Genomic DNA, 18,860 nt, shown 5'->3' with positions numbered 1-18,860 from the left:
CCCCGCCCAGACCATATCGTACGTCAAGCTGACCAAACTTTTTAAAGGCCCAGTCAGTGCCAGGGTCCTTTTTTGACTGGGTGTTGCTGTTGAAAACCAGACCGCCTGGCCTGCGCACTCACAGGACCATCTATCTGCCTAATATATTGTGCAGCACAGGAAGCACTGAGCAAACTCAGCAACTTCTATGCAGCTGTTCACTTACTCTGTTACACAGGTGAATAAAGAAACAGGAGCAACTGGTATTCCCTCCCTTCACAGGAAGCAAAAATGGAGCCCCTCTTCCTCCCAACAGCCAGCATGAGAAATTGAAGAAGATGAGAATGAAGAGCAAAACTGCCTGTAGCCAAGAGGATATGCGTGAAAGAGAGCAGGGATGATGTAGTGACAGTGTATGATAAATGTGTGCCATGATCAGGCAAAGACTGTAACAACATCATATGATTACTTTGTGAAAGACAAGGTGGGTGAGGAAATATCTTTTACTGATTATTTTGTGTCAATCAGATTCTATTTGATTGAGTGGATCTCTAGCTGAGTGGTTCTCAAGCTTTCCTTACTTCTTTCCCCTTTTAAGAAGTGTAATTTGTCTCGTGTACCCTAATTTTCCACTCAGTTAAAAATTACTACTTACAAAATCAGACAAAGTTTTAAAAGTGCCACAGCACACTGTTACTGAAAAATTGCTTGCTTTCTCATTTCTACCTTATAATTATGAAATAAATTGATTAGATATCAATATTGCATTTATATTTCAGTGTATTACACAGAGAGCAATGTAAACAAGTCATTGTCTCTATAAAATTTTAGTTCCTACTGACTTTGCAGGTGCTTTTTATGTAGCCTGCAATAAAACTAGATAAATATCTAGACATGTACATGTATCCCCTGGAAGATGTCTGTATACCCCAAGAGAACCACTGCTCTAGCCGTTAATAGGTGTGTGCCTATGGTAAGTGTTGTGCAATCATTCCCTACTTGCAGCCTCAGAAGTTACTAAATACAGGAAAAGTATTCTAATTGCAAATATGATGTAATCACATTCCATTAAAAATCTTCTTTAGGGGAAATGTAAATATAGAAGAAGGATGGATTTGTAATTACGGCATCAGGCTAAGACTCAAAGGATTTTAGATTAAATTCCTGGCTATGTCGTGGACTCCTGTCTGACCTCAGACAAATCACATCTCAGTTTCCCCTCTGTAAAATAGGGGTAATGATACTTTCTGTTAAGGAAAATGTGTGCTAAGACCTCATTTCATTTCACAAAAGCCAATTAATATCTTCCAGATGGACATGTCAAATTTAGCCATATTAGATGACTAAAAGGTGAATGGGTCTATATTCTATTTTATATATAGCCCATTTACCAAATATTTCTATATCTTTACAGAGAACCACAAACACAAGAAATCTGTCTTATGTAGGCATGGCAGAATTATTTTTTTAAATATAATTTTGATATCTAAGTTTATTTTTAAGCTTTTTTATTTTTAAATTTTCTCAGTTGTGGAATATTGGCAGAGTGTATGTCAGCATTATTTAATGACCCTAGATATTGAGATTAAAAAAAGCTTTCTAATAATGAAAATACAAACTGTCAACACCATGTGTCAAAATATACACAGTAAATACCTTTAATAAAAAATATCTTAAGCAGCATTTTTTTTTAACTTTACCCATCTGTATATTTCAATCATCACTGATGGAAATACTTTTTTGTTGGTACAGATATCAAAGTTTACCAACCTTCACCAATACAAATCTAAGGGTATGTCTACACTGCACGGCTATTTTGAAATAAGCTATTCCGGAATAGTTATTCCAAAATAACTTATTTTGAAATAGCATGTCTACACTACAGGGAAGTCTCAAAATTAGTCCGAGGTAGGCTTCCCTAATGTGGATGTGCTATCTCAGTTTAGAGCCCCAGGAGGCACTGAGGAGCACTAACTTAGAATGGCCCTGAGGAGGGGCTATTTCAAAATACCAGCAGTGGAGTATCTACACACCACTTATTTTGAAATAGCTAGTTTTTGAATTAGGCTTTATTCCTTGTAGAATCAGGTTTACAGATTTCAGAATAAGCCATCCGTTATTTTGAAATTATTTTGAAATAACAGAATGGCTGTGTAGATGCTCACATTGTTATTTTGAAATAATGCTAGTTATATCAAAATAACAGTGCAGTGTAGACGCACCCTAGTTGTCCCAAACTTAACCATATGGTATTAGCAAAGCACTGCAGTTTGTCAATTCCAAGACATCTGAATTAGATGTGGATAAATGAATACTGAATGCCTCTACAGTCCTGGTCAAGGTCCATATGTGCATCATTCACAGGTAACTGTTCAAAGTAATCATAAACAAACGCTATTTACATGCAAATACTGACTATGCATCTAGCTCATAAGAATATCTGCATAAATTGTATTTGTTTTCTTTACCTATATAGCTGCCTGAAATGAACTACAGGCAGTCCCAGAACTACAGGCAGTCCCAGACTTACGCGGATCCGACTTATGTCGGATCCGCAGTTACGAACGGGGCTGCCCCAGAGTACACGGACTGCGGGACCTCGCGGTCCTGCCACCTGTGTACTCTGGGGCTTTCTCTGCGTCTCCCTGGTCTGCAGACCAGGAAGACGCAGAGCAAAGCCGCGGAGGGGCTCGGGCAGCCCAGGCAAGCTGCGGGGGGGCTCGGGCAGCGAGGCAGCCCAGGTGCGCCTGGACTGCTCCGCTGCTGGCTTCCTCGTGGCTTTGCAAAGCTGTGGGGGGGCTCGGGCAGTGAGGCAGCCCAGGCACGCCTGGACTGCTCCGCTGCCGGCTTCCCTGCGGCTTTGCAAAGCTCCGGGGGGGCTCGGGCAGCGAGGCAGACCAGGGAGACGGGGAGCAAAGCCGCGGAGGACCAGGCAGCAGGACCGCGGTGCGTCTCGGTCCGCTGCCAGTGTCTTCCTGGTCTGCTGGGGTGGGGTGGGGGGCGCAGCTAGTACGCCCCCCCCAGCAAACTAGGCTTTTCTCCGGATGCCTGTGGCAGAGCAGCTGGGGTGCTGCCGGTTGGTCCCGCAGCGCCGCTCTGGGTGCTACTGGTGCAACCCAGCAGCACCCCAGCTGCTCTGGTCCTGATTCAGCCGCTGCTGGTCAGTTTCAGCAGCGGCTGAATCAGGACACCTGGGGCAGAGCAGATGGGGTGCTGCTGGGTTGGTCCAGTAGTGCCAAGGAGCGGCGCTACTGGAGCAACCCAGCAGCACCCCAGCTGCTCTGCCACAGGCGTCCTGATTTAGCCGCTGCTGAAACTGACCAGCGCTGACTACAGGAAGCCCGAGGCAGAGTTGCTCTGCCCTGGGCTTCCTGGAATCAGCTGCTGATCAGTTTCAGCAGCAGCTGACTTGGGGACGCTTGGGGTTCTTAAGTTGATTCTGTATGTAAGTCAGAACTGGCGGTCAGTTTCAGCAGCGGCTGAATCTGGACACCAGTTCCGACTTACATACAGATTCAACTTAAGAACAAACCTACAGTCCCTATCTTGTACGTAACCCGGGGACTGCCTGTACTAAAAATACACATTTACTAAAGTAATAGGAAATGTTTTTAGCTCAAGACCAGAACAGCACTTAACTAACATGTTTCATTTTAAGCAAAAGCTTAAATCTTATTGATTACAAGCTAAAGAAAGATGCTTTCTCGAATTTGGGGCCTAAACAATTTGGGCTCATACAAATCCAGTATTAAGCAACCATCACTATCAACGTAAAAAGAAAAAAAAAGACACCCTGAATCTTTCCTTATCCAATTCAGGTGGTAGTTACTGTTTCTTTCAACATTTTAAAGCAGCACATATAAATGTTTACATTGTAGCAGAACCTAATTTGAATTTTACCAAAGATAAGCAGAATTCCAAGCATGCACACGTCTGACAAAACCAAGCCTTATGTCTCAGCTTATCCATACACATTAAATATAATTACTTATAAAGTTGAGGGGAAGGATTTTGTTGGGGGGGGGGGGGGGTTTCACTATGTTACATACTTCATTCTACATAGAAGGTATGAAAAAGCTAAAAAGCTCCTCCCTCCTCCCCCTTCCTATTAGCAGTATGAGTAGAAATACTAATTCTTGTCATCTTGTCTCTCTGGTTTTCCTTGGACACTAGAAAATGAAGGGACCTCTCTGAGGGTTCAAATGAAAGAGTGAAGGTGTTTGAATCTTTAACAAAGAGAGTTTTCCACCAAAGTGTTAGTTGGGATCTTCTTTGTGTGTCACACAAACAAAGGAAGAGAATAAAACAATTTCCACCCTCTGCAGGTAGTGTAGTAGTATGAAAAATGCATTTTTAAATGAATAAGCACTGTTTAAAAAAACTGTAGGTACTTTTTGAAGTTTCCTTTTTGGCAGCTTGATAGTACAGTAACATTATGCTACCATGTTAACTTTACATAAAAACTGGGCATTATTTTTACTCTTAATGGTGTCGTATAAGTGATCACACTTCTAATACAAACTGTGCAGTCTTGTTCTCAGAACTGGTAGCTATTTAGAACAAAGATGAAGGTGTGAGCACAGGAATAAAACCTTCACTGAAAATAACATTATTCCAAAAATTAAGTAGAGGAGTCATCAGTTTTGCAGGAATCTATTCTTCTGCCTTTGGCACAACAGATGACAAAAGGAGTCATACAAAGTTAGGAATAAGAAAAACAAACATAAAGCTCTCAGTTCTAGCTAATCATACTTTGGAGATGAAAGTCAAACTCATTTTGAAGTACTGCAGTGACAACAATGATAGAATTAAGTTATAATATGTACCTTTTCCACTGGTAGAAAGTCATTTTCTACTTCTATTGACCTTGGACGTAACTTTATTGGTTTGTCTTTAAAGATATCTCCAAAGCCAATCCCTTTGACCTTTTTGGGTTGGATTACTGCTGCTCCATTGGCTCCTTCTGATTTTGTGCTGCTTGAATCACCACCGTCACTCTCAGAGCCTGTAGCATCTCTTAAACCTGCCAGAAGAATGAGGGGTGGAGGGTGGAAGAAGAGAAAAATTAGCTATGAAGCTTGACAATATTTTAAAAAACAGAGCATTGTGGTAAAAAAGCAAATAGCAGTCCTCCCTCCCCCAAAAAAATCACAGGTAAAGTGGATGTCCTTTCTTTGTGCCAAGTGCTTATTAGATTTTTTTTTATTTCATCATTTTCTTATACCTGTTAGAACTTCTCCTAGCCCACAAAACACACATACAGACACTCTCTCTTTTTCTCTCTCTCTCTCATCCAACATTAAAATGTTATCCCTGACGAAGGCCTCTGCTATACATTAAAATACCTTTTTTCCTTAGACACAGATCACTCAGAAGAGAGTCCAAGAAATTAGAATGAAGTTCAAGTATTGTACTTATGGCACTTAAACTCAGACCAGATATACTGTACTTTAAATCTCTATGACTCATATCAAGCCAATTGTGCAATTAGTATCTAAAGATACATTACCTAATAGGGAAATACAAAGCTAAAGGCTGTTTAAATACATTTGCAATCAAATGAGTGGCATAATATTATCCCTGCTGAAGAATTAAATCTCTCTGTAGATTAGACAGCTTTGTAAGAAAAGCACAGATGCACACCCTCCTCCAGGAATATAATAAATCAAAATTGACATTCCAATTTGCTTTACTACTCTCAATGAATAGGAAAATGTATGACCTGAAAATTTCCTTTCTTTGAGTAGTAAGGTCCACAGCTGTACTACAATGGATGTTTTAAGTCCAGCCTGTCTGCAGTTCAAGGGCAGAACCAGAGGTGTCAGAATATGCAGGTGACGCATAGCACTATCTATCCCTTCAACACAAACTGTCATCAAGACAGATGACTGCTTGAATGAAAGCAGCTCTTGGATAAAGAAGAGCTGGCTGAAGTTGAACTAGAACAAGACAGAGATGGCACTGGTGCACACAGAAGAGTGTTTTGAAGGACTTGGCACCTCAGTGCGTTTTCCTTTGGTATTAGATAAACAATCACAATTGGTTGATGCAGTCTGTAATCTAGGACACTGAGCTCTCACCCAGAATAATCTGCATGTAATTCTTTCCATCTCTGCTTGGCTAGGAAACTCCATGACATCCTGGTGGATGAACACCCGGTCTGTGTCACCTCTCCGATGGACTGCAGCATGGTGATACACTTGGGCATGAAGCCTTCAGCACTTAGGAAACTCCACAGGCACAGAAAGTTGTCCCTCAGCAACACAGGCTTCCATGCACAGATCAAACCTGTCCTCTGCTCTCCCCACTGGCGTCCCTTCAAATTTCCAGCCAAGTGCAAGATTGTATCTTCAGATCATTTCCTGGCCTGGGTTCAGGGTATCTAAACAATCACCTATAAAGCCATAAAGCCAACAGAGTGCTTGACAGCCACACTACTCTGGCACATTAGAACTCTCAACAATAAGAGTTCATCTGTGTGGGAGACGGGACATTCTCCAGGGATGTTCGGAGCCTGTGGCTTGATCTCTCCAAAGAATTAAAGGAAAATCACAAACCCCACCACTTTCACCTTGCCTTCCCTTACATAAACACACAGCACACTGATTTAAAAAAAATACCTTATCAAAACTTGACATTCCACTGCCCATGCTTCTCCCTCTGGGAAGAATATAAGAGGACAAGCAAGTGACAGTTGGGTAGTCACACTGCTTATTGCACTGTTGGTGGGCTCTCAGATTTTAGGGTGACGAGCATGGTATGAAAACCAGTAGAGAACAGACTAGAATGCCCTACCTCATGAAGTTCTCCCCAGTTGAGGGAACTTCTACAGCCACAATCACTCAGATCTACTTTTCTAAGTTACAGATCTTGTTAAATATATTTTGAGAAAAAACACAACAAAGTATCTGTTTGTGCTGATAATGGTAAATTCGACCTAATCACAATAAACCCAAATCCTTGAATGTCCATTTCCATACCTATTCTGAATGATCCATTTGTCTTCAAGTAGGTAGATGTGTGGACCATATTACTTAAAGAAAGCACATTTTCAGGAAACCATGGATAAATTTTCCCATTTTTCTTAGTGCTTAGTGGATTTTCAGAGTAGGGTGCCTCCAGGATGGGAAGCAGGATAATCTCCAAAACTAAGTACACTATGTGTATATATATATCCTCCATCTTCCTCTGAGTATAAAAGTGTGGAGAGGATATTTTCTAAAACAAAGGATATGGCATTACTGGACTCCTCATCCCAGGTCTGTTATTGACTTTCCAGGCACTGTCTGTCCTGAATCCAAAATCCTCTAGGAACTGTGTCATTATGTGTAATTGGTTCAATTTTTCTCTACTCAGAATCCAGATCAGAAAAATTATTGTGGAAGAGGTAAGTGAATTTCACTCTTCCCTAAAGCCAATATTATTTCAGCCACTCTACTGAAAAGAACTCTGGGAGCACAAGTAAAATCAGATGTTAATAACTGAAATTAGAAAAATAAAATAAAAGGCTGCCATCTATCTACAAAATCATAGAGTTTGTCTGAGGATGCTTAAATGGAAATGCTTTAAAGACAAACTTCCATTAAAAATGTATTTAGATGTTTTAGACAGGACCCTGCTATATTTGTCTGCAATTCTCTCAGGCTAGAAACAAGAACATGAACGATAGGGAGTAGGTGATGGATGATTTCATTCATTTAGTGACCTTTTCATGTCTTGCTGAAACTGGAAATGGGATAAAGCTGTTCTGTAATTTTTGCACAGTTCCCTAGGGAACCCCGATCATATTGTCCAGTTTGCTTCAAAATTGAGAATCCAGCACCACTGAAAGCTCTCTCTCTAGAAAAAGCTGGTTCTGAGGCCTTCTGATAGCTCTGGGGCAATGGAAAGCAACTACAGACTTCTACTCTTGCTTTAGCTGCCTTACAAAAAAGTATTTTTTCCTGTTGTACTTCATGGACTTCTTCAAGCTGTCATATGATTTGTACTCTCTTCTATAAAGTTTTTTCAGAGTCAAGATTGTCAGTCGAATTTTCTGATTACTCTGTAGCCACAGATTAAAATCTCCCCCAGTTAAACGCCGAGTCCCTGCCAATCTTTGTTCAATAAGCAGAACTGAGGGAACAATCTTCCCCCAAAATCAAATGCAGCCTTGAGCCATGGCTGGGAATTAGGCACATTCATTATGGAACTGAATTGTTAGTCTAAAAGTCTAAAATAAAGTCTTCCTAAAAGCTCTGCAGCAGCTGGGATGGCTAGCTAAAAACCTGAAATGAGTGACAGGAGGCAGGACATTTCCCTTCTGACAGTGACTGATGGGTTTGGTTCTGCCCCTTATTAACATTAATCAGTTGAAGGTGGGAGAGAAGCACCAGCATAAAGGTAAATTTTCCAAATCTGACTCTAGGAAGCTAGACTTTTGTCTGCTATCTATGAAAAAATAGTGGAGCATAGACATACATAATATGGTATAAACATGTTTGCAGTCCTAGCATCGTCTTTGCTATTTATTTCATGTGTACAATAAATGTGTTAGATAAAGTAGCACTCATGCAGGTCAGAGTTTAACACCACTATCTCTAAAGTCAGCTCAGACCCAATTCCTTCTCAGAAAACAAAACAAAACTGTGTCAAGGCATTTGAAGACCTGATCTATAACACTCTTGCTATTTCAGTTTGACGTCTCCTTGGAGCAACCTCTCTAAACTGTGCCAAACTATAGTGGTTTTGAGATTAGCACAAATGAGATTAGAAGAACCATCAGACTTAATACACCAACAAACCAATATTCCCAGAGTTGTACTGGCATCAATCCTGGATTTCAGAACACAAAGAGATATTCAGACCTGATAATGGGTTGTATAAACTCAAAAGGTTAATTTTAATCACAGCAAATTGTTTTTGTTTTTATCCTATTCAAAACACAGGAAAAATAATTGTTTCTAAATGTAAGTAAGTGAAAAGGCCAAAAAGAAAGAAAAAAAACATGTTCATGCTTCAAAGAACATTTTATTTTAATGTATTGTTTAGCAATTTCATGTTTATTCTGTACTGTTACTCTTTATTTCATGGCATTGGCAAAATCCCCACCCGTAACTGTGGCAGAATACCTGATAGCCAATGTTTCCACCCTGCCTCCCCAATGCACTCTAAGCTTTACCAGACCAAGTGGTGCAAAGGTCAGCTATTCAGAGGCAAACACCTGAGATAGCTAAGAGATTTTCCTAATTTGGTCTGGCATCCAGAGAGAAAAGCAGTCAGCTGTGTTTAATGGGATAAAGGGAAGAACTGTTTAAGTGGTGCTTGTTTCTCACTCCCATTGACTTCTAAAGAAGAAAGAAGGAAGGAAGAAGTATTTTCTTTCCCTCTAGCAGAGATTGACAGCTTGGAATTGTGGAACTCTTGGCTGATGAATTTTCATGTGGCCCAAGGTGACAGGCAGATGATTATCTTGTCAAGAAGTGAGGCAGGAAGGGTGCTTTCTTCCTTCCTCCTGAGAGGAGAGAGCAGGCACTCAGCACACACATACAGAGCCCGCAACAATTTTTTTCTTTGCACACCCAGCACTCATCTTGTTCTCTCTGAATATCCCTGTGTTTTTCTGATGCTTCATTAATGCTACCTCACATTAGTATTAAAAACAAAGGAAAAACGGTTTACATGAAACTTTGATTTAAAACATTAGCTCAGAACAATGACTACAAATGCACATTTTGCAAAACAAGCACATACATTGTAACCAGACAAAACAGTAATTAAACATGCCTCTGCCGCAATATACAATACATACAAATTGTAAATTTAGATTATCCTCTGCATTGCTCATTCACTTATTTATTATTGGATATATTCTTTCAGGGTATGTAATTTTGGAGTCTAAACATTGTCATTTCCTTTCAGCATGTTCATTTTTCTTAGCACAATGATTCTTGCTATGTGACAAGCAGCCAGACCAGAATTCTTAATGCCTTAGCAAGATATCATGCAGGGTAAAGGGGAGTGGTTTTCTGCACCATGGAGCAGCATGCATTAGCAGTGCAGCATGAGCACAATCCTGAAAACTCTTTAGCATGAATTTGGAGCCATCAATTGAAGCTGGTGGCTTTTTCCCAGTCTCCATAAAAAGATCACAGAGTATTCTCACAATTTCATTTTTGTCCAGTTTTACTGTGTTTCTGTCTGCTGCCATCTCAATTTCTGAAGTATTTTCGTCTCTCTTGTTGTGAGTAGTTGTAGGAATACATTGCTTATACTACATGACGGAACCTTTAATAACCACCACCAAACAGTATTTCATCCTTGCAGCCATAGAAAAATGGTCTATTATGATTGATACAAAACATTTTCTGTGGATGGGTTCTTTGGAAAGATTTGATGCATTTCTCCCTCTTCTCCACCACTGGCTTTTTCCACTCCTCCATCTGCACATTTGTTTTCCAGACAATATTTCTTAGTATGCGAATTCTTATTCGGGAAAATTGTATGTCACCAAATTTTAGCATTGTTGTTTCCTCAAATGTTACTTTATATTGTATGAGCTATATATAATTAGTTATATTTTTGGTTTAGTAAGCAAATACCGTAGGCAAGTTAGGAGATATTGTGAGAGAAATGGAAAAAATGTATACCTCTCTTCAAATTTACTAAAATTAATTAATTTTTGAAATTACATACATTAACTTTGTTCATATCTTTCAGCAATATTCATATTATAAATAGGTACATGAATCACATATTGCTTTCTTTGAACTCTTACCAGCAACAGTTACTCAAAGATTAGAAAATGTATTTAAAAGGGAAAAAACGAGTAAACTGGTGGAAGAGAAAGCATTAAAGAAAAATTCTGTTTGTAACAATCCTGTCTTCTTCCATCAAACTAAACAGCAGTTATTACTGACAGCATTATGGTTCGCCTTATCAGGACAAGGCAAATATCTGTCAATCAAGACACTGAATGTTCCAATCTGCCCACTTCCTTCAGCTACAGCACTTCCAGGAGAAAGAAAGGAAAAGAGCAAGAGGGAGAAATTAAGATTGTAAAAATAAAACAATTCCAAGTAGTATTCTCTGAGGCGACATGGAAAGAATGTAAGATGGGAGAAGAGAGGACTGTGATAAATAAAATTACTGGTGAGTAAATTTCCTGTGTCATATATCCCCATTAGCCATCCTGATCAGCAGCAGCAATTTCCAAAACATGTTAAGAGTCAGGCTTACTGTATAGTGGAGCTTGCCATACTCTTGGCCAAAAAAGTGGTGTCAGCAGAAAAGGAGCAGTCCAAGGGATAAGGCTGACCATAAATGCAAGGAGATGATCTTACAAATTTCAGTGACAGTGTTTTGGTCCTTGGTAGCAAGAAAGCTCCTACACCCTAACTGAATGACATTTAACAATTTTAGAATATAGTAATTTAACTTGGTCATAGGATAGAAGAAAATAATTTTCAATCCACTATACTAAATGTCCCACTTTTGTTATGACCTTCAAAGTGAAATGAGCAAATCCTGATTTTCCTCAAACCCTGAATACTGTACAATGGAGCTTACTTGAAGGCATGGAAGTGAAGTTATTTCATCTGAGAAGGAGAGGAATCAAGACATGCTTTTGGAAGAACAGTAAGCATCTCAATATATCATGTGAATTTATTTTTGAGATTAACTCATGGAGAAATCAAAGAACTCTCCTATTATCAAGTAAGATTCCAGCAACAGGAGAGAAATAAATACAAGACTTAATTTTATCATTTTGTGGGCTATCACAACTACAAAATAAAAGAATCCTTTGTCTAAACCCAAAAGCCACTGGGTAGGATATGAGAGGGGACAGATTTAGCACAGCCTCAGTAGGGCTGCTTTGGAAGAGAAAACCCGGAAGTCGGTATCAAAGAAGAAGTCTTGTCAGTCAGGCGACAAACAGGAGGAAGAGAGATAAACCATACCCCTTTTGGACACTGGGGCTACGTCTACACAGCTTGCCTCTTCCGCAAAAGCCTATGTAAATGAAGCACAGATTAGCATATCCCCACACTTCATTTGCATAATTAGGAGCCATTTTTGTGCAAGAGGTTTTTGCCGTATACATAGCGCCTTTTTACACACAAAAAAATTGAGGAAGAACGGCTTTTGCGCAAGAGGGGTTTTTTTGTGCAAAAAGGCGCGGTGTAAATGGCTCCTTTTTGTGCAAAAACCTCTTGTGCAATAACGGCTCCTAATTAATCATGCAAATGAAGCAGAAGACGGGAGCTGTGTAGAGGTAGCCTGGCTCAGGAGAATGAATCCCTGAAAGTGCTGATAGATCAGATTCTTGCCTTGTCTCAAATCTGCCCAGAGAGGCATATCTGTGTGAATCCCATGGCTTTCTAGCTTCAGATGCACACATGGATAGCAACACATAACCCTGGATGTGGCTCGAAGTCTAGCATTGCCAAATGCATCATCAGAGACAGGAAGTTGTCTGGGAAGAATCTGAAAGAATACATAGAGCCTCACAATTAAGTGCCAGAGAAGGGACCACCAAGGCAGAAGGCAGAGCAACCACCACGCAATTAGTCTGCTCCAGCTGGATTGAGAGCAGTTTGAAACATGAGTAGGAAAGAGGAGCCACAAAAAGAAACGAATGCCTGCAGACAGACATACCATAAAGCCACTGCTGAGGAGACAGCACCCTCTTCTGAGAGCTCAGCCCCAGCAGCTGCACTGATTCAGGAAGAAGGGGGAACTGTAAAAGCTCATCACTACAAACAAACATCCCCTGTTGAATGAGAGACAGCAAAGCACGGAATTACTGCCCTGGCAGACTCAAAGTGTAAGAGGGAGTGGAATGTGCTCTGATGCACAATGTAACTGGTCCACAGTCTCTGGGAGGTGGGAGCAACACACAGCCATGTGTAGGGGCAGAGTAAAGGAACACTGTTGCCTCCACTAGGCTGTCCTGAACAAATAGCTTCACTGGAGGGATACATATGCCAAAACAGCCTCACTGCCCAGGTAGAGTACAAGTACTGACTTCTTGTTACCCTAGAGAGTCACAGGCTGACAGTGGACAAGTCAAGGGGATTATCATGGTGATGCTGTATCTCTGGCTGCTATAGTTCTCTGTATTTCTTTCCTCCTCATCTTTGTCTTTGACTTTCATTTTCATATTTTTTTTTTGCCTTTTTCTGAGAGCTAGAACTGCAGTAGGGAGAGGAGAAAAAAAAGGAGGAAGACCAGATAAGCATGTGGAATGAAACATGCACTCCAGGCTTCCGGGATGCAGGAGCAAAAAGCTTGATCATGAAATGAACAGACTGGTGCTTAGAAAATAGCCAGAACAGACAGATCTTTTACTTTCCTCCTGAATGTACAGTATGTAGAGCCAAAATGCCGTCAGTAATTGCTGTCACGGGCAGCACAGGAAGAAGGGTGCACAGCCAAATGTAATTTATTTCATTTTGAATGAATGCAGGGTTTTCTCTTCAAAATTCCTTTTCACATTTTTCTTTAAAGAAAAATATGTTTTATATATTCAACAACTGTTGTATGCTAGTTTCCTATAAGTAGAAGAAACTACACACTTCAGAGAATATGGTTTAACCTCCAATCTGCATGTCTCACGTAGATGAAATAATGAGACCAAAGGCTTTGCACTCCACATCTGTGACTTAAAGCCAACACAACTGACAGCTTGTCGTGTGAAAACATACATTGTATAGATATATGTACATGCACAGAGAATGAGAATACTTTCTCATTACACTACAATCATGGCATTTGTCAGCAGCAAATAAAGAGCTAGCTCATAGACACGTACATCTACATGTGGTGCAGCCATAAGTGAGATACTTTACAAGTGTAGAAGAATCAAACACATATTGAGGAGCAAGACTTCACCTTTGAAACTGCCTCTTCAATTTTAAATACACTCACTGTTATAGCGTCTGTAGCTGTCAATCTTTGATGGTGCCACTCTGTACAGAACTGTCCCTTGAAAAGCAGACTTTCCTGACAGCAAATGAAAGAAAAGAAGGAAAGAGAAAACACAAGAGGGGAAGGAGAGATCGAATGATGGTAAAAAGAAGGTAGAGGAAGAGTTTTTAATCTGTGCTTTCAATAACTAACATTTTAAGAGTTCTAGTAGCAAAACAATGAGACCATTAGCTACACTATCTGACTGGACATGAAATTAAAAATATTCTTGCTGTATATATATCAGATAGGGAAATCTCTAATGATTTTGCTAAAGGCACAGTGGTTGAGCTGTATAATGTATTGTTTCCCATAATCTCCAATGGCCAAATGGGGCAGGGGGAGGGAATCATTTTACATGTGTGAATGAACAGCAAAAAAGATGTGACACACCTTTTTTGGTCTCGATCTGAGATATACAGACAGCCTAAAAAGACTGTTCCACCATTTTTTTTCCTGTTTGTTTTTTTGCCCTAGACCCTGTCTATAGTACGGAAATTTCTATCAATATCACCGCACTGATGTACATACTAACATCAGGTCCTGCCCCGGATGTAGACACACCGAAATACCAGAATACTGCTAGTCACTGAAATACCAAAATTCACTTACTGTAGACAAGATGTTAAAAATATCAAAAACAACATGTTTTTGCTGAGGGACTTAGTCAAGGTTTTGAATGTGAATTATAAATGTTAACAGTTCTTGACTGAAGGATGACATGATGAATCTTAAAATACTTTTAAGTATCAGAGGGGTAGCCGTGTTAGTCTGGATCTGCAAGAGCAACAAGGAGTCCTGTGGCACCTTATAGACTAACAGATGTATTGGAGCATAAGCTTTCATGGGCAAAGACCCACTTCGTCAGATGCATGATACTTCGTCAGATGCAAAATACTTTTAAAAATTCAATAGCTTATTCAGACAAATAGGTGTTAACAAAAAAACAAGCAAAACCTAAAAAGCTTTAAACAGTCTGAAGATTGCTTCCCATTTCAGTTGATTAAGGCTATGCCTTTCCTGCCCAAAAAAGGATGCAGGGTTTTGTTTATTGAGTTTATTTACAGTGAGACAGCAAACAGGTTAGCTAGTGCAAATTTCATTGTATAGCATTGTGTCATTGTCCTACCAGTTCTTCAGTCATCCAAAACATCTTCTGGGGAAAAATAGTCAGAGCTGTGTGTATATATATATATATATACTGTATATATATATACACACACACATTATAATACACAGGCAGAAAACAGTATAGAAATGAAAACATCCAACACCATCTGTAGCCATAAGCAAGCAACATAACAAAAGGCACAAACCAATTCACCCTCACTGCTCCTTTGCAGATCATCTTTAAGCGAAAACTATTACAACATTCACTCAGCTGTTAAGAAAGCAGAGAAGGAAATATTTGGCTGCATGACAGTGAAGAGACCTGAAATTTAAAGATGTTAAGATGTATTGCATTACCTAACTAAATCACTTGCTGCAGAGTCTAATATCAGTTTTAGTACTGGGGACTCATGATTTATCTGTGACCATGACCAATATGTTTTTCAATATCCAATATATTATATTAAGACTAGTCATAACTTAATTTACACACATACAAAAGAGAGTTAGATACATCCCATAGTCCTTCTATGTTATAATATGCAACAGGCATATTAAAATGACTGTGAAATCGCCCCCTTAACATATGACTTTCAATCACTAGGTTTTAATATTCAGTTTCATTACACATGGCAATTTTCATGATTTTTTTGTTAAGCTATCTTAAAACCAAGTAAACAAATATTAAGACATCTGAGAGAATAATTACACTAAAAGAGGTTCGTGCGTCCGATCAACCCTGAAGATAAAACTAAAGTATACACAACTTGTGGGTATTATCTTATACCAATAGACAACTTTACTTTTGAAATCAATAGGACTCCTTGAAAAATGAAGGGTAACTCAATGGGAGCATGGATATCAAAAGCAGACCTTAATTAAGCTCTGTATTGCATCTTTTATCTTGTTAGGACTGTACTTTCCAAAATACCAAGGCTCCTAGAACTCACCCAGAATATTAGTCTCCACCCCCCACACAGACATTTTCTCCACTCAAAGCCTTGAGTACAGCCTTGCCTGTCTGACCCATGGCACTAGATTATCTATCCTAAGAGAGAAAATACGATACGACTTATTAAAAACCAAATCATGCTCATATTTTGCATTTCTGCAGCCCAATTCACCTGAGGATACCAAACTGCTTTAAACGCCTTGATTAATCAAGCTGCACAAGAGACATATAAAAGGGGTAAGTATTATTATCCCCATATGGCAGCCCTCCAATGGCTTACTCTATAACTCTTCTGTTGCTTTGGAAAAATAGTAAATAGGAATATTTAAAATGACATTTTCCCACTGATGTGTGAAATTAATGCTTATCAAATGTATAGATTTTTAATATACTGAGGTACCTGATATACCCTTATAGGTAGCCATGCATTTATGAAGCAACAGTAGATAGAATGAACTCACTCAGATCTGAGCTCCCCTGGAGGTATGTATATGCATGATTTCCATATGGTCCCAATCCTGCATTCATTGGTTAATTAAATTGTTCACCTTTGTCATTATGGACTAGGGATGTAAAACCCCGTTTAATTGGTTAACGGGTTAATTGCAATGCTTAACAAAATTAAAGGTGGGACAACGGTAGGGAGGCTGGGCTGGAGTGCCCCGCCCCTCCCCCACCGCAGATGGCGGCTGCTCCAACCTGGCCAGAACAGCGCCTGTCTGCATCTTGCCCAGGCCAGTGGGCTGGAGCAGCCCCGGGAGCTGCTCCAACTAGCAATGGTTAAGCAGTTAACCATTCACGTCCCTATTATGAGCAGAACTGAAAGGATATAAGTATTTTGTGCTGACTTTTTTTACTCTTCTTTTCCATTGTCAAATCTGTTTAAAGCACTTATCGTAACAAGTATGTACATAAGGCTAAAAATGAAACATTACCAAAGAAAAGGACCATTTTTCCTCCCATAGAGGAAAAGGGAAGGGGAGGGGGGCTCCTGGAAATTTGCCTACCTATAAACATTTTTATAAAGTGTCCATTGGTGTAAAATGTAGAGGATAAAATACGGATTCCAAATTTAAGACTCTACAAATTAATTTATGAAATGTTACTGACAAATTGGGATTAATTCCATCCCACTTCATTGCATTTTTATTGAAAAATTATAATTGCAATTAGTATTTTCAAAGTATAGCCTGCCTACATACTGAAACATGCAACTTCAATATTACTTGTGGATATTAATTTTCCCCTTGCACATCTTTTTAAATTGCAGAATATTTTGAAGCAGTATGACTGAAGCAATATTCTCTACACAGATTATTATACCAACCCCAAGCATATAAAGCAAGTAATTTATACTTCCACAAAGATTTCCCATTCTTATAAGAAATTAGACAAACCCTCTTCCAAACACTACAATCTTATTTCTATGGTATAGAAGAAAGACAGCAATTTTTTTCTTAATAAAAAACAAATGAGTGCTGCATTAAGACATTTTCAATTAAAATTCAGAAACACTGGATTTTCACTCTCATTCATAAGAGAATTATAAATATTTTGTTTAAATTTGGCAAGTTTAAGAGTTTGGCATAGTCCCACAAAAGCACCATCTTTCATCCAATTGCGTGTCGTTCCTGTACAGCTCTCCTAAGAACACTATATAACCAAGTATTAAATGTGCTGCAAATGGGAAATAGCTAGGCAGGGAGCAATTTAGCAAGTAAACATGCATTTATGCAAAGATATGCAAATACTGTTGGAATATTTTTAAAATAGAGGATCTAGTGATCACAGAATTTGGAGATCAGGCCAAGAATTTTTACTTGAAGAAACTAAAATGCAGCCAGACAGCGTATCATCCATTCCATACAGAATCGGATGTATGATTTAGGTTATTCTTCTCCTTACATCAAGGAAAAAGTTACAAATTGGGAGAATCCACTACTAACTTGATTCTACTGCAAGCTTAGTTACCAAACATGCTTTTCACCTGCAACAGTACTGAAAATCCAGGTGAGTGGATGGCGCAGTGGGAGAACCAAATCTGAGTCCCAGTTCTGGCCTTTTGCTCCTTTGGCTAGCAGGGGTTGGGAATGATGAATGTGGAAGTAGCATGCTCAGCACCTGGAGGGAGAAAGTGCCGCATGTCCCACACCAATAATTACGAATTCTTAAATACCCAGGAGGACTTACTGAATAAGGTCTGGCGCTCCTAGCCCCTTGCTAAAATAAATAAGCAAAACCACTGAATAGGGTTTTTTGGGTAATTTTGTTGAGGTACTGCATGTAAGGACAAAATGGTAGTGTATTTTCATAATGAAATAGAAGCCCTAAAGTAATAAAATGACATCATTTCCTGGGCCCTTGGCAGTTATAGCTGCAATGGTCTCTAATGAAAAGTGCTATAAAGGGGAAGGTGCTAATACCCTTATAGCATCAACAGCCAAACAACCTTTTCCTGGCACCAAATTTAGAACAACACACTCTGAATCTCTTCCAAGTAAAAGGTAAGAAGATTCCAGCATAGCAAAAAGTCAATAAAGAAGAGGAAAATAGATTAACTTGATAACACTTTATTCCTTACTTGGCTTTATTAGTTGCTCCTCCCGTGCAATTTCCACATCATCAGAATCAACAGAAATTTCCTTTATGAAGTTGGATGGAAACATGCCAGTCTTTCCATTGAGAATTCCTTCCCACCAGCCCTCCTCCACCTGGACCAAAACAAACAGAACAAATAAAATAGTGTTAATATAAATATGTATACCACCTTTTTTAAATTTAAATGTTTTAAAAAACAAATTGTATTAAGAACTAATGTGAAAAGAACACTGATTTTGTACAGTTCGTATACATTTTTACAAGTATGGGATGC

The 18,860-nt window shown here is 39.3% G+C and overlaps 1 protein-coding gene across 7 annotated transcripts in view; it reads right to left on the bottom strand.

The window, feature by feature from the left end:
* The window catches only part of SH3KBP1 (SH3 domain containing kinase binding protein 1), a 327,120-nt gene that overhangs the window by 132,000 nt on the left and 176,260 nt on the right, over positions 1-18,860 (bottom strand). For 6 of the 7 annotated variants that reach the window (XM_075913587.2, XM_075913595.2, XM_075913614.2 and 3 more), the window contains 2 exons: positions 18,570-18,699; positions 4,806-5,002 (listed from right to left, as the gene is read on the bottom strand). In XM_075913587.2, the coding sequence (XP_075769702.1) occupies positions 4,806-5,002; positions 18,570-18,699 (327 nt within the window). Of the gene's footprint in view, positions 1-4,805; positions 5,003-13,887; positions 13,963-18,569; positions 18,700-18,860 lie in introns of all 7 variants that reach the window. The other variant, XM_089774932.1, reaches the window with a different exon arrangement.

This window comes from Pelodiscus sinensis, chromosome 1, assembly GCF_052426305.1.
Source record: "Pelodiscus sinensis isolate ZL-2025 chromosome 1, ASM5242630v1, whole genome shotgun sequence".
Classification (NCBI taxonomy): Eukaryota; Metazoa; Chordata; order Testudines; family Trionychidae; genus Pelodiscus; species Pelodiscus sinensis.
Note: the sequence above shows the minus strand (reverse complement) of the source record. Positions and strands in the feature narration are given on the sequence as shown.